Source organism: Phoenix dactylifera, chromosome 2, assembly GCF_009389715.1.
Source record: "Phoenix dactylifera cultivar Barhee BC4 chromosome 2, palm_55x_up_171113_PBpolish2nd_filt_p, whole genome shotgun sequence".
NCBI classification, from domain to species: domain Eukaryota; kingdom Viridiplantae; phylum Streptophyta; class Magnoliopsida; order Arecales; family Arecaceae; genus Phoenix; species Phoenix dactylifera.
Genome location: NC_052393.1, coordinates 13,881,444 through 13,908,663, shown reverse-complemented (window position 1 = coordinate 13,908,663; position 27,220 = coordinate 13,881,444). Strand labels below are relative to the sequence as shown.

Below are 27,220 nucleotides of genomic sequence, written 5' to 3'. Positions count from 1 at the left end.
AAAAAAAAAAAAAACTCTTCATTTTTCTATCAATAGTAATCAGGGGTGCAAATAAGTTGAGCGACTCACGAGCTACTTGAGCCCGACTAGGATCTAAACTCGACTTGATTATTTCCAAACTCAAATAGTTCGAACAGTAAATACTTAGCTTGAAGGCTCACGAGACTAGTCGACTATATATTTTTAATAATATTATATTTTATTTATAATATATTATTAATTTAATAATTTGAAATACAATATTATTATATAGTTTAACTATATTTCTTAATTATAACCAAGGCTCAAACTCGAGCTCAAGTATGATTTGGCTGATATTTAAGTCGAGATCACAAACTGATCTCGAATATTATTTTTTTTTTTTAATCGAGTCGAGTTCGAACTTGAATATTAAGATTCGATCGATGTTGAGTAGAGTTTCAAGTCCAAGTATTTTGTATCTAGTCAAGCTCGAGCCTCTAGCTATTAAACTTGGCTCAGCTCGATAATCTAGGTACTTAATCAAAATTCAAAATTACAAATAGGGGGAGGGGTTGCATGAGATCAATTAATTAGTCTTTAGTTATTTATTGGTATAAACAATTTTAACCAGAACTCTCATAAAGTGATTCTCCAATCGCAAACCATGTCCTCAACTGGAATCAAGATGTTTAGTAACTGATGTGTAGAATATCAACTTTATCTTTTTTGGGTAGGGATATCAACTTTTTCCTGTTAATCATAATTTTCTATTGGTAATGGCATTAAATTTTATGATGATGGAATCATGCCTATTGATGTTCTACATAAAACTATGCATTAGAAGATTAACGCACTAGTAACATTTTGTTCTAATATGTTTCCTTGATAGATGCTATATATTGAAGCATTACGCTTAAATCATTATATTTTGATGCTAGAAGTTCGTTTACATTTGCAATATATTACTTAATACGGGCACATGCTTTACACCATGAAAAAATTAATAGATAAAATTTATTTTTTTGATTTTATTGAATTGTTTGAACTAGTTATGATAAAATAAATTGATTACTACGTTATTTGCAGGATAACATATATAAGAGTTGATCAATCAATAATAATGAGTTTACAAGACAAGCGGCACAAATAATATTTTCTTTAAGCTATATAACTTTCTTCAAACTTCTTCCTATTGTAACCAAATAGGATCAATATCACTTTAACATATCTATAAGTGCATTTGAACCTATGGCTGTGTTGAAAAAAAGAATATGACTCTTCAATTACGAATATATTTTAAGTTGTAATGCACTTCGCAAGGAATTGAACCTAAATCTTAAAGGATACTAAGGGCGAGTATATTAAGAAAAGTATAAAATAGATTTTGGTCAAGAATTAAAAATGAAATTAAAAGTCAAAGAATTTTTTATTTGGCAAGAAAAAAGTCAGAGAATATTCTTGATAATCATGCTTTTTCTGACGCGTTCCTGATAATCACATTCCTGCTTTTTCTTATCGTTCTTTCAGTCGTACATGCATCCTTCTCTACAAAGGATTCGTTTGACCTTAAAATTGTACTGGACTTTACGATGGTTGGACAATCAAACTTTGGAGGAGGTTGACGTAGGAAATACTTAAAAACGTATAGAATTGTCTTTGCCTTCGAAGTTTGAATAACATACAAAGAGCCATAAAGTTTGTTGTTTTGCAGCAATGCTGATAAAAATTACATTTGTGTTAGAATCGGTGTCCATGTAGATGATTAAAAAAATATGCAAATAATAAGATTGTTAGAGGGCCTATCAAATATACATGATGATCATGTGGATTCCAATGCACTCATTATCACTAGGTTACCTTCTATAAATGATTTCTTGATAACAAGTAAAATCAATACATAGTACCATTTGCTTGCTTTGAAGGTATACTTTTGATAGACGTCCTTGTAAGGGGTTGGTAAAAGATAGGATTCCTTTTGGCAATGATCTCTAAATTTTTGTTCTAAACGTTCTCTATTATGACTAAATGAAAACTATTTATATCTTAAACTACAAATTAAATTGTCCATTGGAGCTAGACCATTGCCATCGTTTTAAGACTATCAAAAAACAAGAAGTCTTCTTTAGGAGATTGGTCGTACCAAACCAATTCACCAAGAATTTTTTGGCGCCAAAGTTGAAATAACAATATATATGTCCACAATACAGCAATGATATCCCTCAGATTCTTATGTTTGGTACTATCCTTCGCCAAATTATTCTCTACACTATTCTCAGTAATCAAACTGATCATTTTATTATTCACAATTTATTTAGATATCAACTATTGGTTTACGAGCTATTTGTGATTAAGTTAAGAAAGCCTTATGAGTTACAGTTAATGAAGCTATTACAAATTGTAACAAATACCATGTCACGCACAGATCAGGCCCGCGACACGGCTGTGCTACTGCAAGCTACTGTTCACAATAACACGAAGCCTCATTAATAATAATTCATAAACAAAAGTGTCGTTTCATTCATAAAGTATTCTTCTCAAAATGGAGCAGTACATAGCTCTGAATTTGTATATTCAAAATAAAATTTTCCACCCAAAAATCTGCAAGCTCTTTGCTCCTAGCAACCCTATATATCTGAAAAATACAACAAATGACATATAAGCTATGCGGCTTAGTAAGTAACCATAAACTATATTATTGGATCAAGCATAATAATTCATATGCCAATGCATCATTTGAAGAAGATAATAGTTATAGCAAAATAATCATTTCATATAACATATATTCAAATCATACATAAAACAGTAGATGCCCAATCATGCGAGTTTATAAATATGAGGATGCATCATAAAACTTTGCTATTATTTCATACTTTGAAATCCGTACTCTCAGATGATAGTGCAACTATGGCCGCTCTTATTCCCACGGCAAGGTCTTTACCAACTATTATTTTCCGTTGGCAGGGTCTACACCAAGTTACTATTACCCACGGCGGGGGTCATATGCTGAGTTACTATTATCCACTGGCGGAGGTCACATGCCGAGTTACTATTACCCACTGGCAGGGGTCTTACATAGGAATATGAGAGTTCGTAAATCATATCATGTTTTTAATAAATCTTACTTCATAAGTATATTGAAAGATGAATAATGGCATCGTAATGTGCAAAATCCATGATCATGCTGCAAACTTTATTTTTCATGCAATCTATCATAATCATAATTCATACCCAATCACGTATTCATAAAGAAATGCTATTTAATCAAATTCATGAATCACATGCAATTATATGCTTGATCTTACTTTTGTAAAAATACATCATAACAAATATATATTTTTTTATTTCATACTTTCAATTAAACAGTGATTTGAAATCAATAAGATTGTGCTAGGGTTACTTACCTTGGTTCGCTCCCGGAATTCTAATCTTAGTCAACGAATGCTTCATATCTATCAAATGATTAAAAGTGAATTATCTACTGTTCTTGAACTAATTTTAACTTAAAATCCCGAAATGGGCTAGAATGAGTCTCAAGTCCAGATCGACCAATTTAACTCAAAACTACTTATCATGTAGAGAGAGGGGGTACACCCTGAAAGTGACTTCTCTCTTCTAATTCTATTTTAACATCTATATTATTCACTATTTATTTATGCATTTTATTTTATTATTTTTCTTTTCTTTTCTTTTCCTTTTCTTTTGCTTTTCTTTTCTTCTCTTCTCTTCTCTTCTCTTCTCTTCTCCTGACTCCTCTTTTCCATCCTCCTTTCTTCTCCCGTGAAGGGAGGAGGGTGAGCTTGGGAGGAGGGCGAGCTTGGGAGGAGCCGAGCCACGGCTGAGCCGGCAGTGCCCACGGTGTCCTCTGCCGCGCCTGCAATCGGGCCTATGGCTTGTGCCCACGGCCAAGCCAAGGCCGGCAGCTCCTGCGACGTCCGCGGCTGCTCCTCGCGATGCCGGCAACGGCTGCACACAGGTAAATCCCCGCCTTCGTCTTCCTCTTTTTCTTCTTCTTCTTTCTTTTTTTCTTCCTTCCTTTCTTTCTTTTTCTCTTTTAATTTACCTATCCTCCCAAGTGGATCGGAAAGAGGAAGGGCGGGGAAAATAGAAAACAAGGTGGTTGGGAGGCTTACCTATTTCGAGGGTGAACTACAACAATCCCTGCTCCGGCGCCTCAGTGGTTGCTAGTTTAGGAATTCCTCTCTAAGGAAAGAGGAGCACGGTAAGAGGGCTAGAAATAGGGCTTCTTAAGCGGTGGTAACTACTTTAGCGACTGGCAGTTGTCCCTCCCTTCCGCCGGCAGCTGTACCTCCCCGAAGTAAGAGGTGGTGTCCTCCAGATGGGTTGCTAACCTTGGTCCAAGTCGACCCATCTAGCGGCCCAGGCCCAGTAGTCACATTCCACATGAAGTAGAAGTCTAAATTTAGAAAAAAAAAACTAAGGAAAAGGTAAGTAAAAAAAGCATTAAAAAGTTTTCAATTTTGATCTTTTAATCACATTCAAGAAGTCAAGGCTATTTGTTGGTTTATATGCAATGTGCATACAAAATTATAATATTCTTCCGGTTGCTACACAATATGCATGATTAAAAAGAGTATAAATATAACAGTATTATTGAAGAGATCATATAAATGTGATTTTACCTGAACATACTTAATGATCATGCCCTTGTTGATAAATTGGTACCGGCTAACTGTTCTCCTTTGAATAAATTTGCGCTAGTCGTTAATGTTTCATTCACATTTCATTAGGAACGAAATACTTTAGTTGTTTATTTATCCTTCTCTATAATGCATAGGACTCATTTGACTTAGCAAAATCCTTAAAACACTCACCCAAAAATTAAATGCCACAATTTTCCATATCATAGGCATTCTTGTAATCAGTCAGTTAATGATTTTTCTTTTTCTATAATAATTAGATATGAGCTACCTATTGATAACAACAATAAGTATGATCACAATGGGCGCTAGAACATGTGGAATTATTTTAATACTACCTCAAGATGAACCCAACACATGATTCCACTTTAAGAGGTTGGTGTGAAGACAACTAATGAAAGGTTCGTTGGCACCAAATAGAAAAACATAAGATGTTTTTATTATAGTAATCGTGAACCGTCATTGCCCGTAGCAAAATTGATTCCAAATGTGAAATCATGACTAGTTTAGAGAATGTCAACTAATATTTCCTTTATCAGACATATCAAGCTCTGACACCATTCTCCTTTCCATTCGACATGAGCATTGCAACAAATTGTATATAGAATCAAACATGGAATTTTATTCTTTCATTCCCATGGCATATTGATCGAATATCATTTTGAACTGCAAAGAAATAATCCGCTCAAACAAATGACATTTATACTTTCATCTAACAAAGTATTTTGAAACTTTAACTCCCATGGTGTAGCAGAGGTTGTTACGAGTAAATGAAAATACGCGCCAATCTAAAATCCCTGACAGATGTGGAATAAATCAAAATAAATGAGAGGTTGCACGCTTGATAAAATCTAAAGGTGAGACCTAGGCAATGTCTCCTTTTTCAGATAATTGAGCATTCAAGACTGAAATCAAAGGCTAGCTTTTGCTAACCATAAGGCCTTCTAAACGTAGGCCACGAAGTCCAACCCCTTAAAACAAAAACTACAAGCTATCCGCCTCCAGCCCATCTTAACGGGACAAATATCATTATCATCATGTCCACTACAGAAAAAAGTAGGTAGCAGCCATTTTGGGCCAAGCGAAGTCAGTACGCTACTGTGCTCTCTCTTCGGCAAGTTACCGTTTCTAACCAGTCCAGTTCAAGCATAAACCGGAGCCATGGCCGAGGTTATATGAGAAGGGAGATCCATAATGAATTATGGCCTCAATCACTACTTATAAGAACACAAGACTTCAGTGACAGGAATAAATTTTCCTTGAAGGATTATTAAAAGCAAGAAATCACAGGACGAACAAGAATATTGTCTACATATTCAATAAAATCAAGGAATATGATCGAATAATGAATGCATGATCATTTCTTGGTAATTTTCCCTCAATTTATCCCAGATTCATTTAGATGTTACTAGATAAGTTGCACTTGCAAATGTCATAACCAAGTTACAATTATAAAAAACAACTATTTGGATGCTTGCTATTGCAACTACATGCTACATCAGAACTTTAAGAAAAAATGCCCAAATCTTGTAATTAGCACTGAAGCCAATTTTGCCTATAGTACTAGTTATAAGATTTGTTGTAATATGAAACGACCTCTAGAGCCTCATACCACTCCCTAAATGTTATTATAGGATTCACAATATTGAATATATATATATATATATATATATATATATATATATATATATATATATATATATATATATATATATATATATATATATATATATATATAATATTCAAATAAACATATTATAGGATTTAAATTTATTGCTATATTAATATGTATAATTATTATTATATCCAATAGATTTTATATTATCAATGCAAATATAATAATTATAATTGTAAGATCAGTAAAAAAATATTATTATTATGATCATAGTATACCTATTTTATTACCATAATTTTTTCATAATAATAATTATTATAATCCATGTAACATTATGATAATAATCAACACGTTCTAATAAATATTATATAACAATTATTTGTTACATTAATAAAATATATAACTATATTTATGATTGTAATAGCATATGTAACTATTACAATAGTAAATCATTTTATAGTGACTTAATGGCTATAGCAATTATTATCCTAAGAATTTAATAGTAATATTACTTTTCTACTATAATTATACAAATAATATGATAATTAAAAAAAAACATATGACTACTCGAATTATGGTCCTAACATATTAAGTTATTATTTTTATTATTGTATCATAACGACTCTTATTATAATCTAAACAGTATTATAACAATAATTATAAATTGTATTATAATAAATATTCTGCAATAATTATACCTTATTATGATAAGATATATTATGAATATATCAACAATTATAATAGCACATTCCATTATTATAAAATCAAATTATCTTATAGTGGTCTAGTTATATAGTAACCATGTTTATAATAATTTACTAATAATAACTTTTCTATTACAATTATAGCAATAAGATGATATGTTATAATATTATAATATAAAAAAGTAAGATTTCCAAGAAGAGAACCTTACCAAATCATTCACAAATTATTCTAACTCTTCTTTAGCATCATATAAACAAAAGGCTGCAACTGCATTTGCAGTTTTCAACTGTAAAACCAAATAGATAAGTGCTATTCCAATTGCAGCATTTTCAATTGCAGTTTGCATTTAAATTGCATGTAATTGAATTGCAGGAATATAAGCAGGCCTTAAAATAATCTCAGCAACATTGCCAATACCAAAGGAAAAAAATGATAATTAACACCTCACAAAGATATCTTTGCTTATGGTACCTTAATTCTAGAAGAGGCATTTAACCACGCCTATTCTCACGCACCCCATAGTTCCAACCTAGATACTGTCAAATTTTAACAAATATAATACAGCCTAATGAAGGTAAGAAGAAAAGGACATATTCTGACTGCCCGAAAGTCTTGCATGGATATTCACATGTTAAGAGATGATACAATTTTGTATATTCAATAATTCACTACATCACTGATTTCTCTGGTCTTAAGCTTGATTCCTGTCCACATGAAATCAAGCTAGATGAACAATAATTATACCTTTCCATCCACCAAATGATCATTAGATGAGCACCAATTCATGCAGAACTGAGGTTAGCCCAAGTCATAAAAACCAACCTGTACAGTGGCCAACCCATACAGCGAATAAAACTTGGAGAGACAAAACAGATTAAACACCACTGATCCATGCATTAACTAGTGCTACCTTGCACTTTCTGCATACACAGTCAACAGCCAGAACAACTAAATATGATACAAATCATGTAACTTGCTCACCAAGAGGTTTATTAACTGATGCAAAGCAAACAACATCCTAATAGGCTTAGTGTAACTTTAACTGACTCTGGAAACCTCAGTTGCAACAGCTGCGCTAAAACAGTTGGCACACGAGGAACCAGAAGCTAAGATCACCCAAACCAGATAAATGGACCGGATGTATTGTAATCACACTATGGAGCAGATGACTAGAGACATGGAAATGGTCAGGAAATTTTAAGATGCTTACGATTGGCCCATAAGGGTGGACCATGTATAATAATTTCAGAGCAAATCATCTCTTAGAAGTTCATTTGCTGACCAGCAACTGTCTAAAAGGACCCAAACTGTGCCATCAGCGGTCTGGTCAAATGAAAACAGAGAGTAGTGGGAAGGTTCGCAAAAATCAAAGGAAGAAAGCACAGAGTTCATATATCAAATATAGTTTTTGTTTTGTCTTCGACACTTTATTAGACTTTTTCCAGCGGCTGACTAACAAGATCCCCATCTCAATGCAGAACTGAGCAATTATAAACCTTTCGTAATTAGTTAGTTCTCAAAAAGGTTAGATCACTAAATGCAAATTTCTTGATTACCCGAAGTCCCAAAATATGAAAATTTCGGCTTGATTTTGCAAAGACAGAAATTATAGTTAGAATACCAAGCTGAACAAGTATCTCCTTCCCTACCATGGCTAATACAATAACGTGCAAGACTCGTGTGGTTCACGGAAAGAATTTTCTCTCATCAAAATATTTTTTCTGGAAAGCTGATTCCTAGGAATATAATGCCTGAAAAAGTTGTACATTCCAGAGTGGTTTATGTTTGGTTGAGCATCTACTTTCCTGAAAAAGTTGTGTGAAATATCTATTATACCCTTAAGAAAAAGACCTTATCCATGAATTTGATGGCTTAAGGGTAGTTTTGAAAAGAAAAAAAAAAAAAAAACCAATTTCCAACCGGTGGAATAATAGCTTTTCCATGTCTCTTATAAGTTTTTCTTTCTCATGAAACATGAAAATCTTATTCTTATAGGAATGCTACTTTCCTTATCTCTCTGCTTTGAAACCTCCAACCAAATAAGAGGTGTTCCTTCATTTTTCCTATCTCTCTGCTTTGAAACCTCCAACCAAATAAGAGGTGTTCTTTCATTTTTCCGTTGACCATACTCTCCCCCCCCCCCTCCCCCCCTCTTTTCCTGCAAACCAAACAAGTCCAAAAGCTCTTCAATAATACATCTCATTTCCCACCCAGCTGTGAGTCAACATTATATTCCTCTGTATATCTGGTCCTGAATGACTGGTAATCTCTAGCTACATGGGAATGAGATCAGAAAATAAAAGGTGAACAATATAACATAACAAATCAAGGCAATGCTGCATGATCTTTAAACTTTGCCAGTTTGTAAGTTAAATCCACAGCTTGAAGCCGCAAAAACACTCACTGAGGGAAAATTCAAGTCAAGCATACCAAGATGATAACCTGGGCAATGCTACATATCGGGAATCCACACACGTTAGCAGCTTCATCCTAGATCTTTCCATGGTGAACAACTGCATCACCAACAATGTTAAGGTAGAACATTCAAAATTCAGTAAGTAAACTTGAGGCAGCAGACAATCCGGAATAAGTTAAGAAACTTCCCAGTCGTCAATAATTAGGACTACCCCTCTGCTTAAGCTGGGCAAATAGGGTTGAACCATGATGGACATAATTGGGGCTACACTAACCCTCTCCATGCCTATACCATAAGGTCTTGAACATTATCCACGGTCTCAACTTCTTTATCTATCCCTACCTCTATGGTTTGGGTGATAGCCTTTTCTTCTTTCTTCAGCATCACGAACAGCACACTCATGCTCCACCAAGAAAATCCATTCCATCAACTTGCTATAATAAAGAAAACAAAACTTGGAATTCGGACATATAAGTTCCTGCTGCATTGAGTGTTAGCAATGAAATAGTTTGACTTGTTATCAATTATGCAAAATTAAAAGAAGTATGCTGTATCATAAAAGTTTCCCAAGAGCTGAAGGTTGAAACGTAATAGTTATAAATCTATGAGGTTGAACCATTGATCCATGAAAAAATGGTGATGAATTTCATGCAAATCAATGTTCAAATCCATGATGACCTTGATGAGCCATGACCCATTAACATGTGTTTTCTCTCTAAAGCAAGATAGCGATATCCCAGAAGAACAGCAGCAGCAGCAGCAGCAGCAGCAGAAGAAGAAGAAATAGTGGAGTTCCCTGTTTAACATAATTTCATAATAGGTGCAAGAGACAAGCATAATGCACAAAGGATACTCAAAGTTGACATGCATGAAGATGTCTCGTCAATTGAATTCTAACTAGAAATATTATAAAGTGAACAATTCTCTAGCAACTCTGGCACTTTAGTTTGGACAACAATTTCTAAAGAAATTCAAGCTCAGTTGCCATCTGACCTCTTCATAACATCAACCTAGTCTCTTTCAATTATCATTGATTTCAGCAACTCTCACACAAATAGGTCGAAAAATATATTGCTTCTGCCTTTACCAAGTATCTGATTTTATCAGCTACAAGATAGCAAGTAGAAACTTTTGAACTTAAATACTTAAGATATAGGCCATGCATCCCTAACAAGCTTTTCATCAGGGTCAACTACAATATTAGATAAATGTTAACACGGGCTCAAAGAATAACACCAAATTCTGCCACATCTGTGCTATGAACAGAGCTATACCACCATGCTCCCTTCTACTCAATGCCTCCAAACATGAGCTCCTAGTTGAAATTTTCAGGCTGCAAAATATGATTTCCACCGACAACTATCAACAAAAATGAACCAAATAGGAAAAGCATCTCCTCATTCCTTTTTATGAAAAAGCAGAATGAATAAGGCAAATGTTTCCTCTTACATTGCTGCCATGCAGGAGCAGGAGGGAAGTAAACAGTCTTGGTCTGATTCATGAGTCATGTTTCCAAATTCACTTGTTAACCTACTGCAACAATAAGGTGTTGGAGATGGTACAATGGCACACACGACAACTATATTGTAGCAACAGGCTCATAGGCCAATCAGATTAAAAGACATGGGCGACACATGAGCCAGCTAAAAAATACAAGCCCTCTTAATTAAAACTAACATGTATCCATCGATGCACAAAGCTACCATGAGCATGCACCTACCGTGAATGTGCACCCTAATCAAGTCATACTCCAACAGTTGTTCCCATTTGATATTGGGTGATCACCAAATCCAAGAAATATTTCTAGGTTTTGACCACTACTGAGGGATCCATGGCTCCTGATGTGGTAGCTCGACCCACTAATGATGGCAAATAGTCAGTTCACCTGGGAAGTTGTCCATCTTATTAAGTATTGAGAAAGGGAAAAAACGATGCTCGATGTTAACTAAAACCATCAGATACAATGAGGAAAATGTTCTAAAGATAGAATGGTCTTACCCATTAAATGGCCCAGACATTCCACAAAGAAGAAAACCAGCACTTCGGTTCTTAAGATATCAGATCCAACGTCACACCATCCAAATGAATCATTATATGCATATAGTCGCATGCCTGAATAACAAAGGGCATGTAGAAATAGCAGCTTTGCATTGAAGAAGAACATCTTGTTAGATTGATAGATATACATATGGATATATAAATAATCAAGCATAGCCTACTGCATATAAGAATGAACATGTAATAGAAGAATTGACCTCATGTTGGGTAGCCTCCCATGTTTTAAATGCATCCTACCTTGAATTAAACTGAATGAAAAATTTCTTCTGATCCTAACAATCGAGATTTTTCTATATGGTGCAACATGCCTTTCCAAATCTCACATCTAGTGTTGAATGGGACAATGGATCAATTATTTTTTAACTGCAACTACATAGCATGTACTTGGAGACTCTTCCGGCACCTTCTAAAAAGCTGTGGCAGGCCCAAGGAAGCTAATGAATTTTGGGGGTTTTGGAGAGAAAAGGTCAAGAGGGGGGAGGGGAGAGAAAAAATCAAGAAGAGTTGGACAAGGGGGTGGGATATGCTCATTGCAGCTACCTGTTGGCATATCTGGCCGGAGAGAAATAACAGTGTTTCAAGAGGAGCCAGGATGGGCAACATGAAGCTGATCCAGAAAATCAAACTGACTTTGAAGTCCTGTATTAGTCTCTAAGAAGAATCATTGTGCTGTAAAGAGGTTTCTGAAATTAGAGTGCATGCCGTATCTAGGGGTTGATCTGAGAGGGTGTACTTCTATGTTGGGCTTATTAGGTTTCTCGTTTCCCTTTCCTGGGGAGGCTTTTTTGGCTTCCTCTGTCTCTTCCTGTACTCTCTTCCTCTATATCTCTCTCCCCCCTTTTTCATACTCATTTTAATTTAATAAAATCCCCTAGGCACTCTGTGCCTACCCTTCACACAAAAAAGGGTGTTTGCAGGCCTCAATAGCTGCAGCTCTTCTAGAACAGCCAGACCTACCATTCCAATCTAGCAGCAAAAGAGAAGTTACCCAAAAAAAATGGATATTATGAAGCCATTTTTTGGGTTAACTTACTTAGCAAGTAGATATGCTAGCCAGTAATCAACTTTGTCCACTCAACATGAAGCCAGTATCCGCGTCTCTCAAATCATATCTGGTCCAATCCGTGAATTCCATCCTCTGCATCACATTCATCATCCATGTATATAAAAGCAATCCTATAATTTGAATGTCAAACCAGTTAGTAAATTATTAGTAGCTTAAAGAAACATCTGAATCAATAAGACTCTCCTGTAAACAAACATTCAATAAGAAATAAGAAATAATTCTGATGCGCTTCCAATAAAATCTTTAGAAACTCTGGAAACAATGAAGACGGTACTGTTCCGAACACCCTCTTCGGAGAAGTCCGGCAAGGGAAGGGGAAAGGGAGAAGGAAATAGAGGGAGGGAGGGAGGGAGGGAGGGAGAGAGAGAGGGAGGAAGGGAGTGAGGGAGAGGGGTGAGCGAGAAAGAGGGCTTTCGAGCCCCCATCTCCTCCGCAAGCTGCAGCCGCACGAAACAAGGGCTCCGCTCTTTTTTCTCTTTCTTTTTTTGAAATTTCAAGCCTTTGGATTGAGCATGGCTGGCTTCCAGGCTTTCCAGCCCTGTTCAAAACTTAAATAAGAAAAATATATAAAATGGACATTGATTACGTATACATAACATTACCATGTATCACTATAATATAAAAGCAGGAATAGTTTCTACATAGAGGCATCCACAGTCATCGGATTTAATCAAGCAGATCCAAGCCACTCAGAAATCGTACTCATTCTACCAAAACAATTCCCAACTCGTCAAATTGGCATTCATCCCAATCCAATAAGATTCGATAAAGCTTGTCCCATCAGAAAAGAATAGAGCCTAACCCTAGCCCCTTCAACACTTTCATGATTCCCCAATGCTGTTGGCTCTTAAAGTCAATGTCCACTGAAAAACTCCAGCCACCATCTCATATTATTCATACAAGGCGTACCCCCTCATTAAACAGTCAAACCACCTCGGCTAGCCTTTTGTTCACCCAATCTGACATACAAGTACTGCACCAGCTGAAAAAATATACAATCAAATTGCAACAATAGCTTATCCACTTAATCATCTATATCTCTTAATTAGTTCAAACATCTCATAAACCCAACAGCGAAATAATTTTTGACTTCAAAATTTATTTAATTTTTATAAATATGAGTTCCCAGCATCTTAGATCCAGATTCATTTGGTAATGAGACGAGGGGTTTCACTCTTGAGTATGCATTATCCTCTCTTTCTCAGACATATAGTCAACTTGCAATTTGAAAAAATAGTAAGGATAATGTCAGATCAAAAATAATTAAGATTTCCTTCAACAAGCCATTGTTGCATTTCCCACTCTTGTAATTAGCTAAGACCATCTTGACCATCCAAACTAGATTACGCATGAAACTACTTATCCTGTAGTTAACATCCACCTTGTCCCACATCCAACTCATGCTGAAACCTCCCTCACTTTCATCTCTAACAACTAAAGTTTTGTCCTCTCTTTTTTTCCGAGCACAAACTAATCCAAACAAAACTCGTGCGCCCCACAAAGACTCACAAATCATCATCCAAAATTTGACTGTTCCTAACTAAACTCTAGACATGTGAATTTAGCACCCAAAAATACCATGTACAAGCAATCTCATATTGGGGAAAAAGAGAAGGGGTTGGGGGCGCTTTATTTCCCTATATCACACACATCTCACCTAAGAAGGCTCCAGCTTATATATTGCTGGTCCAAAACTAACACCCCTACCTCCCATCTCTCTTTTTCTTAACCCAGTCCAACCTAAATCAAAAGCCAATGCAGGTGAACATTCACAAGTCATGACCATTTGATTTAGTTGGAACCCATGTTGGATGGATAATTCAAGATGGGAGGTCCCTCTACGCTCTAGTAGTCAGAGAATCATACTAGATATTTCAAAGTGGCTAGAAGTGATGGATCCAATAATGTTTTTGTGACATCTGGTTTAGTGATCAAATTTTATGCGATTAGTTTTGCATTCAATGTAGCCCTCACCATGATGCAAGCCCATATTAGTCCACCCTCTTTGCCATTCTAAGCTACTGGCTGTGCCACCCATGCATCTCATAAAGTTTTATGTTCTTAAACAATGGTTTTGAATTCTATTACATTACTTGTTTTGATAAGATGAAGAATGATGGTGTAAGGTCAAATAATGTCCCATATGTTGATAGTGATTACAACATGCACCAGCTTCAATATTACAAATCAAACTACAAAATAACGTGGCTAGCACACATGATGCATGATGATCCATATATATTCATGTTAGTGCATGCTGTTATGCCAGTCTACATTGGTCTCACCCAAATCACTACATGTGATACAAAAAGTATGTGTCTCTGTATCATGCTTATACTTATCCTTTACAGTATGCAGAACACAGTACAGAGTGATACAATATTTAAATCCTTGTTGCTTGTTAACACAATCCTGTTAGGTCCTAGCGAACTGCATGACCTCCAAGCAAATAAATCCACCAGACATCCCACTCCCTTTTGACCTCATTCACACTACACAATCAACCAGAGGGCAATGTCTTAATACCAAAATATATGATCCCCTAATACCTTGAAAATAGAGATCTAAATTACAAAATAGAGGAGAAGAACAATCACTCATAATCATCATTTTATAGGTGAAAACAATTTCCAGTTTGCACCTTGTTTTTCTTTCATCCAGGGATGTACATCATATTTCCTTCAGTAATGTTACAGCATGCCACTCAATCCCACAAAAAGTTCCTTGTGCCACAGGGTAGATACAAAGAGTTACAACATGCCATGTCAGCACAAGTAACTCTGTGACATGAGTGCCGCCACATAGCTTTTTCTTTTTTCCTGCTAAGGATTTCATAAATCAAATGAAACAATTAAATTGAAGATATGATGCCCTACATAATCTAATGAAACAGAATCTTACCTAAGCGAAATCTAGAGCATATATAATATCCAAACCCAAATACCCCATATATCACGAGTAAAGGGAATCCACGGTCGCACATAAAATATGAATTGCGACTTCATTATAGTTTTTACAATTTAAGACAAGACAGGCGCTAAACTGCCATTAAAAATATTATAAAAAAAAACCTTCAGAAACTAATGAAAGTAAGCGGATCAAGAATCCTGAAATCAAGTCAGAGAAAGAAAATTAGATCAAGCTCGCCGTTCTTATCCCATTCCCCAAATGTCAAGAAAAGGGGGGAACAGATGAATCATCTGTTTTAGAAATCAAAGTAAATCAATAGCAAAGAACATGAAGACTGCGCCAATATGTAGATGTATATGAAAACTGAAGATTGTAGCATCATAGATCGTCCAAGAGTTTTGGTAGAGATTTCTCACCGATGATCGCAGACAGGGAAAGGAAACCCTAGATCGATTCGAGCAGGCAACCGATGAAGAGAAAGTTGCGCAATTGGGTAAGGAAATCCAAGAGATTTTTCACCACCGCCGCCATCACACCGCCGGCGATCGATTTGGAACCGGAGGGAAGGGGATTCGCGAAGGGACCGGACGCGGTGGAATAAGAAACCAGAAGAGACGAGAGTCGAGGGCGACCGGGCCTCTCGAGGCTGACGCGACGATCGTCACGGGTTCGAGAAGAAAAAAGACAAGAAAACGGTCGGGAAGCACGGGCGATCGAACATTTACTGGGTTAAGTTTAAATTACCCATACCAGCTTCAATAAAGCCGGCATTGTCGGCCGACTGTATTTCACAGAAAATACTGAGGGAAATTATTATAAATATATGGCGAAATTTATTTTTTTGAGAGAACTATCGAGATTCTCTGGACTTCGCTCACATTTAATTACCGTTCTTTTTTCCTTAACATTTTTAATTAAATCCTTAATATTATATTTTGTTGCACCTTAATACTCCTATCTAATTTTTTTATGACACTATTGAAGAAAAACCTCAACTTTCTAATTCCTTCTCTTTTCGTTTTCTTTGTCCTTCTGAGAAGGCCACCACCAAGTGATAGCATCTGCATATCACGTGACCGCTCTACTTTCTTATCCGTGCTTTCTCCAAATCCAATACCTCTTTTGATCAACTTTACCGACACAACCACCACCATTCTCACCATCTTCCCTACTATCATAATCACCACTACCATCCTCTATTCTCGTCTCAACTATCTTTCTCTCTATTGAGAGAAAATCCCAAGTTGGTCAGAAGTTCTAAAGACCAGATGCGAGGTGAGCTTAAGCCATCGATAGATGGCAAGTATTTCTGAATGCCATATAGTACCTGTCACAACCCGGATCCAGCCCATGACACGGCCGTACTATTGTAGGTTGCTGTCTACAATAACACGAAGCCCATGATTATAATTTTATTTCATAAAATAAAATAAATTCTGATCAAAATTATTTACTAATTATAAAGAAGCAAGTACAGAGCATCTAAATCAAATACTTGGGTTTACAATATTACAACCCAAACTTATTAACATCGATACTTCTAAGAATCTTGTAACTATACTTCAACTCCATTTCTATTTACTTTTTTCCGCTCCTAGTAGCCTTAATTATCTGAAATTTAAAAAAAAAAAAAACAGAAGGATGCATATGAGCTTGCTGCTTAGTAAGTAATCATGTACTATCTTATTAGATCAAGCATAATTTTTCTCATGACAATGCATTATTTGAAGAATATAACAGTTATAGCAAAATAAATCATTTCATAGATGATATACTCAAAATAAGTCATAAAGCAATGTATGCTCCAACCATGCAAGTTCATAAGCATGATAATGCAAGTCATATAAAAATATTGCCATGTATCCATACTTTATAAATCCTACTCTCAAACGGATGCGCTACTATAGTCACTATAATCCCATGGCACGGTCGTATTCGTAGTCGACGAGTTTTATAACTTATTCATATTCGTTACCAACTTTAACCCGTTGGCAGAGGGTCATTTTCATTGAATGCTAGCTTCAGGATATCGACTGGCCTCTATTTCTAGATGTAGGCATGGCTATGTGAGAGTTCATAAATTATTATTCTTTTTTACAAATCATATGTTCATAAATAGGTTGGAAAATGACAAATGGTATCGTAATGTATAAAATTCATGATTATGCCACAAATCTTATTTTCATTCAATTTATCATAACCATAATTTGTACTCAAATATTCATGAAGAATGCAATTTAATCAAATTCATGAATCACATGCAATCATATGCTTGATCCTATTTTTTAAAAAATAGATTATAACAAATATATTTTTTATTATTTTATACTTACAATTAAATAGTAATTTAAATTATTTTATTATTTTACTTATTTTGGTTCGCTTACAAATCCTAAATCCCGATGACAACTTCACTACATCTATCAACATTGTAGAGAACAGATTATTTGTTACCCGTTCATCATTTTTTATTTTTATTTTATTTTTATAATTTTATGTTATTTTCTTTCTTTTTTTTCCTCTCTTTTTTTCTTTTTCTTTCCTTTTTCTTTTCTTTTTCCTCCTTTTTCTTTTTCTTCCCTTCCCTTGTCTTCTCTTCTTCGTGTTTCTTCCCGAAGCTTCTTTCTTTCTTTCTTTCCTTCCTTTTCTTCTTCTTCTCCTCCTCTTCTCTTCTTCCGACTTCTTCTCCAACCTCTTTTCTTCTCCCGCGAAGGAAGGAGGGGGAGCTCGGGACTCGGGAGGGGCCAGCAGGAGCCCACCCCACCATGGGGAGCGGAGGAAGAGAAATAGTGCGTGTTCAGAGGCTTTTGTAGTCTTTGGCGAGATAGAGGCCGCAACAGCAATGGGCCTGGCCCACTGGCCTAACCGTGTGCAGGATGGTCAAAAAACCCGAACCCTCACAGTACCGGTAAACTGAGCGGTGTTACTTACCGTAGTAATAAGTACCAGTACCGTAGGAAAATAATTCAAAAGAGATATTATTATATCCTCCGCCATGTGCCGGAGAATATTCCAATGTCCATGACGACAATTCGGTACGATTCTCCGCGGGTCATTTTAAATTTCAACGATATTCCACTTGTAGCCAAGCTGTTCGACGAATTGAGCAAGCTTAAGGTCGCCGGGACTGAGAGCCAAACCTCGATCGTGTTGCTCCAGACCAGTGGCACGGTAGATGTGGTCCGCGCCATGCGTTAAACAAGCCGATCCCAGATTCCAATTTCCAGTAACCCATCTTGCCTTCCCCCTCGGCCGATCACAGCGCCTCCCCAACCGACACCACCGTCGTCATCTCCCTACTCGTGCTTCTTCTTCCCCCAGCTCGCTCGACCCCCACCGTGATCCGATCCAATGGCGGAGGTCCCATCGATCCACCGCACGGAGATCTTGAAGCAGATCGCGGTGGACTACTGCCCGGAGGTATGCCACCACTCCCCGGAGGCCGGCGAGATCCACGTCACCTACGACCACCGCGGCGGCGCCCGGTGGCGCTCCCCGGCCCGCTTCCGCCACGGCACCTTCGGCGCCCGCATCCGCTGCCCGGCCGGCAACACCAGCGGCCTCAACTTCAACATCTACCTCTCCTCCCTCGAGGGCGACAAGTCCCAGGACGAGATCGACTTCGAGTTCCTCGGCAAGGACAAGACCTCCGTCCAGACCAACTTCTACACAACCGGCGCCGGCTGCCGCGAGATCATCCACCCTCTCGGCTTCGACGCCTCCGAGGACTTCCACGAGTACCTCATCCGCTGGGAGCCGGACCGGATCGAGTGGCTGGTGGACGGCGCGGTGATCCGAGAGGAGGTGAGGAAGGACGGGGAGCCATGGCCGGAGAAGCCCATGTTCCTCTACGCCTCCGTGTGGGACGCCAGTTACATCGACGAAGGCCGGTGGACTGGACGGTACATTGGGTGCGACGCGCCCTATGTTTGCAGCTACAAGGACGTGATGGTTCCCATCGAGAGCATTGTGATCGAGGAGGAGGAAAGCAAGTAGAAGTATTTGTCTCACTGTTTGGTTTGTAACTTTGTATGGTTTTTCCTTGCGTATGTGTTTGTTGATTTGTTCTTGTCCTGAGTTTTCGCTTGCTTGGTTTCATTTCGTTTGTTTGTTTGTTTTAGGGACTTTAATGAGCACCGACAGTCTGATTAAATGCTTGGAGTCTTGATCACATCGTGCTTGATGATGTGACGACGACTTTGCCAAATGTTGATGTTTTAAACTTTTTTTGGCATTTATATTGATGTGATGCAGACTCTAGGCATTATTCACATCGTCTATGCTTATAACAAGGCAGCCTTTCTTATGTTTGTTTTTGATTGTGTCATTTTTTTCAACTTCGCTCGAGTACATTTAAATGCAAATTTAATACATCATTTTAGCCTATAGAATGGTTTGCTTTTAGAAGTTTGGCAGTCAATCTCCAATGCGGCTTTAGTATATCTGTAACATAAATTTCTTACTACAAGAAGATTGGCTATAATTCTGATCTTGCCTGGTGGCAGAAATATGATGCAAGAGAAGTATGGTGCTGCTGAGGTTGATATGCTAAACCAAAACCTGATTGATGTTTAGTGTTGAAACATAGAGAGATGTCGAAATAAATTGTGCGTGTGGAGAGAATCTTGCTTACGTGATCAATCTAGAGCCAAATACCAGATTGCCCATGGAAGAGCACCAACATGACTGCATGTTGGGTCCTCGAGATTTTGGACTAATTGAAAGGCTCCCATCATTTGAACATGGTATGGATGCACCCCAAGAAACGTCTGATGATGGCCTACCATTACGGTTGCTTTCGCATTAAATTTTTATTTTTGCTTTGGAAGGTTCTTCCCATTTTTTAGAGATAAAGGCAGAAACCCAGCAACCAATGGAGCGAGTTAGGTTTCCCACCTAACTCTCTCCCACATGGTGGACACGTTGGCTTTGGTTTGTTCCACAATGTGAAATTGATGTAACAACTCCGTGGGGACTGCGTGTGATGGAATACCACAAATTTTAAAGCAACCAACATCCAGGCTTTGATTTAATGCGATGTGCTTGTGGTACACTTAAAATTTACGCCTTTGCTTGTGGGTAGTGTATTTTATTGGATTCTAGAAGCAAATTAGTTGTTGAATTGCTTTTGTAATGGCAACTGCTGAGCGTTGAATGGCCATGAGCGGGGTTGTTTGAGGGTCGGTTTACTTGGAACGATTCTTACTTCGAATCTGTACATTATGACGAGAATATCTATTATTATAACTAGTCCAGAATACAACACATGCGAACAAAAGTAGCATTAAATTGCATCACAAGGCCAGTTTCGAGAACCATGAACTGATGTAATTGTCGAATCCGAATTCATATTTACCAAAATAAAAATAAAAAGAAAAGAAAAGAATCCAGACCCAGATGAAAAGTATAATGGAATCTTTGAAGAGACCTTTTGAGAAAGAATTTTGTAAGAAAAATTAAGTGCACGTAAAGGATACTTCCATCTCTAATATGAGAACAAGGCTTACTATTGTATTAAATTCCAGAAAAGTGCCTTACAAAGTTTCAATTGCCCATTCGAGAACTACGATCTTTGGCTCTAGAACTGAATCATTTTTTTGTATCTGAGAAGAATTTTCAGATTAATAGAAAAAATGCATAAAAATTTCTCTTCGATGATCGACCGGTATAAACATCAACAACTTCAAATTAAACCAGTTTCGCTTGGGCCACAAAATCCTGAGAAAAACCGGGAGGAACTAGGAGCAGAATGGATGCTGTGTTATCATGCCCATATCTACTTCAGTTTGAAGAAGCAAAATAGAACTACCGTACGAAGGTTAGGCATCTAACCGAGGAGTCGAACTCCAGTCAAAGTATTTGTCTAAGGAGGCCAAGAATTGCACATCAGAAAAATCAAAGAGAGAAGAATAAGGGAACTGAGGAAGAATTTATCACCTAACTTTTCATGAATGACCTATATATAACACTACATACGGAATGAACGAAACGTGGATAGAGAACATGATGAGCCCTCGTCAGCAAATAATGGACAGACATGAAAACATACGCAGTTTCCAGTAATTAAACTCAACGCACCGCAATAAGAAAGTACGAACCCCTAGTCCCGTGTTAATTAATTTGTAATTACTTTTCTAAAAATATCAGTTCGGCGAGCAAATCAGCGGATTTGATGAAGCACATTGTTCAGACTAATTTTGTACGAGATTTGTATGGAAGTAAACTTTGATTACTTCAAAAACAGAAGATACGCAAGCAGTTCGATCGATACACACCGCAATATAACGTAATATATGATCGGTCTGAATCCTATTGAAGATCATAGATATTAGGATCGGCTGCGTAGCAGCCAAGAATCCGAACAAACACCGAGAAGGAAGAGATCTCATCAATGGCCTCCTTTACCTTGGAATCCTCCATGGAGCCCTCGAAATCCACATATAAAACATGGGGGAAAGCCCTCAGCGACCCCCTCCCTCTCACGTCCAGAATCATGACGGGCGCCTCCCGTTCGTTCGACGAATTGATCACCTCCAGCTTGGTGAGATTGATGTTTCGTTTCGAGAACGCCGAGAGGACTTTCAGCAGCGCCACCATGGAGCTGCCACGGTGGGCGACGACCAGGCTCGTCTTCAGCCCGGCCCCGCCACCGTCGGGTTTGTGGGGCGGTCCGGTGGTGGTCTTCGACAGGAGGAGGAAACGGGTGACGTTCCATGACTCATCCTGGAGCCCATGGGCGAGGACGTCGAGGCCGTAGAGGACGGCAGCGCGGGGGCTGGCGATGGCGGCGGTGTCGAGCAGGTGGTTGGAGCGGAGCATCTCGACGGCGCCGGCGGTGTCCTCGACGGGCTCGCGGCGAAGGCCGAGCTGGGCGAGGGCGCGGCCGCAGTGGGCCAGGGCCATGGGGTGGCTGATGACGCGACGGAGCTCGCCGGGGAGGACGCCCGGCATCGCGAGGAGGCAGTAATGGACGAAGAGGTTGATCTCCTGGACGATGCGGAGATCGTGGCGGAGGAGGAGGTCGTAGTTCCTGAGGGCGGTACCCTCCATGGTGCTCTCCACGGGGAGGATGGCGCGGTCGGCGCGGCCGCGCTCCACGGCGGATATCGCGTCGGCGAAGGCACGGCAGGGGACGGTGGTGCAGGCCGGGCACGCCGTCTTGGCCGCGAACTCGCTGTAGGCGCCCGGGGCTCCCTGGAAGGCCACGCGGAGGGCGCCGGAGCCGTTGATCTGGGGGTGGCCGTTGATGCCGGCGACGACCACCGTCGATGGCCTCCGACTCCGGCCGGCCGGGGCAATCGATGGTAAATCTACGAACTCTCTTCTCTTCTTTGTGGAAGAGGGTAAATAGTTGGGGAATTTTAGAGGGGGAGCTGAAGAAGCCATGGCAGATTTCGGGTGGAATTGAGAGGGAGGGAGGCAGTCGGTGGGGAGCAGACGCAAGTAATTGACTTTTTAAAGAGGGGAGTCGGCACTTTGGTGTTGGGTGTTTGGATCCGGTTGCCGATGTTAGGCTGAGTTCCAAATTTCCATCCACGCAAGGGTAGCTCTATAACTTTCACCAATCGCCACTAATGCGGAAATTAGTGAAAAAAACTGCAATCATAGTGGTTCAGCTATTGGTTGGCCCAGCTATTGCTGGGCGTCGAACACGGTAGACTTTAAGAGTCGTGCTATGAAGTGTTTCTTTTAATTTTTGGATAGAGTTCCAAACATTACATATTCTTATTAGACATAGCATAATGGAGCATTTGGTTGCAGAGCTAGAACCAAGTTGCTTCTGTTTCAAGTTGTGGCTTGAGCATCCTATTTGCACAGAGAAATTTCATTTTGTACCACACACGGGTAAATGATACAATAATGCCAAATGCTTGCATGCCTAGCAAGATTCATGATGTGTAACTTGTATTGGGTAATGATTCCAAGAATGCCAAGTAGGAAATTTATATTTCTCTTTCCCTTAGTTACTTTCCATAGTAATTTTTGGAGTGTGAATCACATTATTTTACATATAGCATTTTGAATCCCTACTATGGTAATGAAAATTCTCAATTTCGAGGCCACACAACTGTAGCCTCTATTTTTTTCATTTCTCCAGTGGATTCTTATGTTTGGACTTTGATTATCCTCATACATATTCATCTTCTTTATATTAAACACCATTGAAAATAATTTGTAAAGAAATTTGTACATATATATGTTTGTCATACATCGGCTATGCACTAGATAGATCTTGGATACTCATACATGATCAAGAAACTCAAGTAATATCTTTCAACCAGTTTTTTTAGATGAGATCCTAAATTATTATATAGTCAAAAAAAATTATATATATAAAAAGTATATTCCTAACAATTCTGATCGCTAAGAACAGATTCGTTGATTAGGTGCTCTATTTTTTTGGAAAACCACATAAGAAATGCTACTTTTGGAACTAGGAAGTCTTTGGTATTCTCTAATTTTATTTCATGCTACCAACAAAATAATAAAAAGATTTCCAAATACCATTAGAATTACAAAAAAAATATTGTTGTTATTGTACTTTGTTATTAAGGATAACAAATTACCTCTTCTTTTCTTCTTCAGAAAATAAGAGGATGTATCATGTGAAAGATGAGTTTCATTTCACATATATCTCTTCCATCAAGCTTACATAAATTAGAAATCAATATCTCCATGGTACCAATGTTACAATGATAGATTAATCACTGATAAAGTATTTAAGTACAGAAGGCTAGATAGTTTAATAACTATCTTGCAATTATTTGGTTATCCAATTTTCTAAAACATGTTTACAAAATCCAAAGTGAATGGATTTTATTAAAAAAAAAGTCTTTCTACTTTTCATAAACCTTGTTTAGACAAAAAATTGACATGCCATAAAAGTAGAGGAAGAATGAAGAATAATAGGAAAAAGACGTTTTGGTTTTTCCCAAGTGCTTTACACGAAATTAGAATTTTAAAATCATCCGCTATAACAAAATGACATATAGACAAGCAACCCTGAGATATTATTTCACAAGCTTTTGTAAATTGGAGCTAGTTTGATTCCTTGCTGATGTTCATCTAGATCAGAAGTAGTTATAAATCTACAAATATAATATTGGTCCAATCGCAACTTACTGATAAAGAAGAGTTTCGAACCTCCAATGCAAGGTTCAATTGAACTGGGCCAATCCTGTCGGTCAACAGCCCATAATAATTACATGGGCCCCATAGTACCACACCAGTTGCCGGCGATGGGTTGCGAGGGGGTCCATGCGATCATGCATTGTCACGGATCCACAGTTGGCTATGATTGCAAAACCGGAGTGGAACCCAACTTGGCAATAATTGGGGCACCATGCTAAAAAAAATACACGTTCATAATTCAATAACATAATTATGACTACGTCATATATAATAGCGAGTTAGATTTTTCATAATTATAACAGGGATGTAGCTAATGGGATTTGAACCTAAAAGCTCTTCTGTGTGGGATGTAGCTACTGTAGATCCGTATAGTTGGTCATGAGAAAGACATCTAGCAACTGCCATTAAGTCTCCCTCTAAATAAATTTATGAAGTCCTTAATGCATATATAGCATAATTCAGCCCTTTTCAAGCCGTACGTAATTATATCATTGGAACTAAGGTATTAAAAATTCTAACTCTACTTACTGCTATTAGTGCACTACTAGCACTTCGACCTCTTTTAGTTCATATGGCACCTATTATAATCTTGTTGCAGGTTTTATTTTATAGTAAATCATGTCCAAGAACAGGCAGTTGTGAAGATTTTGATTAAGGCTTGGACCATATTAGGTGCACAATCCAAACTTTTTGGAGGACATGAACGAAGAAACAAGTAAAAATTTCTTGAATTTGAAGACTTCAAAAAATAATAAGCAAGTGTCAAACATTGATCAGAGGACTAAAAACATAGAGATAATTACTAGAACATATGACTTAATATTAAACTTACTTAGTCATGTTTGGATAGAGTTGGGCACTGGGCCGGGCCGCCCACGGCCCGGCACGGCCTGGCACGAAGCGGGCCGTGCCTGGCACGGCCTGGCACGAAGGCACGGCCCGCCCGCTACAGTGCCGGGCCGTGCTGGGTCACAGGGTACTGGCTCGCGGGCCGAGCCCGGCACGGCCTGGCACGGTCCGGGCCTGGGCCCGGCCCGGCCCGATAAAAATTAATGCTTCATAAATTTTTTTAATAAATTAATAAATATTGAAAACTAAGGATTTATGAATATAAAGCCACCATTGGTGGGGGGTTTGGCATTGACCCCTACCAGTTTATTAATTTAAATCAAAATGGTACATGAAGGGAGGTTTGGACCTTGGTCTGACCTCCAGAATACAATAAGAAAGGGCCGAGGTTTGGACCTTGGTCTGACCTCCAGAATACAATAAAAATGTACAATTATAAAAAATTAAGAAATCTTACTAATCATCAGTGATTCAGTGAATCAGTATTCACTCTTCAGTCTTCAGTAGTGTTTGTATCATCATCATCAGAGGATGTTGTATTATGTCCACCTTTATCTTGAAGTCTTGCCTCAGCATCCAACCAATCTTTGAAGCAGAGAAGCATCTCCACCGTTTCGCCCGTCATCCTACTTCTCTTTTCGTCAAGAACACGCCGACCTGCACTAAAAGCGGATTCCGATGCTACCGTGGACATCGGTACAACTAAAATATCGCGTGCAATTGCAGACATAACAGGATATTGATTTCTAACACTCTTCCACCAAGATAATACATCTAGATTCTCTATTTGATTTTCATCATATGCAGAATGAAGATCATTTCGTAAATAAAATTCTAGTTCACTACTTAAAGATGAAGAAGATGAAGAGGAACTTGAAGCATGTGTGTGTCTTCTCTGTGCAATGAATGAAAAAATAGATGACGAATGAGAACTACTAGAAGAAGAAATAGAGCTTTGTATTTGTGTTCTAGATCCACGAATTTTTTCATCATATATAGCATAAATATCATAAAGAAGTTGTTTTACCTCATCTTTAGCAGATTCAGAATCTTGATTCATATTTTTAGAGTATGCATCAAGTAAAATTAGCACGCCATTTAATTTAACTCTAGGATCAAATACAGCAGCTAAGTTATGCATAGGACATATCTTGTCCCAATACTCATTCCATTTAGATTCCATTAGGTCAATAATAGGCATTAAAACATCATCATATCTATGTTCTGCAAATTTTTGACTAATTATATATGCTTGTTGTAAAAATGAACATAAAGTTGGATAATAAATACCAGAAAGAACATTGGTAGCATTATAAAAACTAAGCAAAAAATCTTCCAAAATTTTTCCTTTATTCCAATCAGTTTCAGACAATGTAAAGCCTAATCCACGATCATTAATATATGCACTTAATAAGTTTTTATATGGGTATGCATCATGTATCATGCTATATGTGGAGTTCCAACGAGTAATTACATCAAGTTTAAATTTTTTAAAACGTTTACCATGATTTATGCATAATTCCTTAAATTCTTGAAGTCTTGATCTTGAAGCATGAATAAAAGAAACTGCATTTCTAATTTTTGAAATCACATCTTGAATCATGCCCATGCCAGCTTGAACAGAAAGATTTAAGATATGACATGCACATCTAATATGCAATAAATTTCCATCTAACATGGGATGCAATGAGTCTTTTAATAATGCAACAGCAGAATTATTATTAGATGCATTATCAAAAGTAATAGACATAATTTTATCATTAATATTATATGAACATGCAGTTTGATAAATGATATTTGAAATTTGTTGCCCAGAATGTGGAAAATCAAAAGCACAAAAAGGAAGAATA

At 37.8% G+C, this 27,220-nt stretch overlaps 2 protein-coding genes and 1 long non-coding RNA gene across 8 annotated transcripts; 1 reads left to right on the top strand and 2 right to left on the bottom strand.

The window, feature by feature from the left end:
- Positions 1-10,237: 10,237 nt before the first annotated feature.
- On the bottom strand, positions 10,238-16,089 carry LOC103716865. Of its 6 annotated transcripts, none has more exons than XR_005510099.1 (5): positions 15,806-16,089; positions 12,447-13,017; positions 11,354-11,498; positions 10,805-11,240; positions 10,238-10,688 (listed from the first exon to the last, which is right to left on the bottom strand). It is a non-coding gene; the product is annotated as an uncharacterized LOC103716865 (long non-coding RNA). The 6 variants fall into 6 exon arrangements; XR_005510102.1 differs by having other exon boundaries at positions 11,354-11,467; positions 15,806-16,088; XR_005510098.1 differs by having other exon boundaries at positions 12,447-12,589; positions 15,806-16,082.
- A 1,946-nt stretch (positions 16,090-18,035) lies between these two features.
- Positions 18,036-19,699, top strand: LOC103716864 (xyloglucan endotransglucosylase/hydrolase protein 31-like). Its single transcript, XM_008805044.4, has one exon. It carries the CDS (start codon positions 18,741-18,743, stop codon positions 19,383-19,385), a length of 645 nt encoding a protein of 214 aa, XP_008803266.1. The 5' UTR covers positions 18,036-18,740; the 3' UTR covers positions 19,386-19,699.
- A 1,897-nt stretch (positions 19,700-21,596) lies between these two features.
- LOC120109022 (arogenate dehydratase 1-like) lies at positions 21,597-22,854 on the bottom strand. Its single transcript, XM_039122757.1, has one exon. The coding sequence runs from the start codon at positions 22,773-22,775 to the stop codon at positions 21,699-21,701; it is 1,077 nt and encodes a 358-aa protein (XP_038978685.1). The 5' UTR covers positions 22,776-22,854; the 3' UTR covers positions 21,597-21,698.
- Between the last annotated feature and the right edge of the window lie 4,366 nt (positions 22,855-27,220).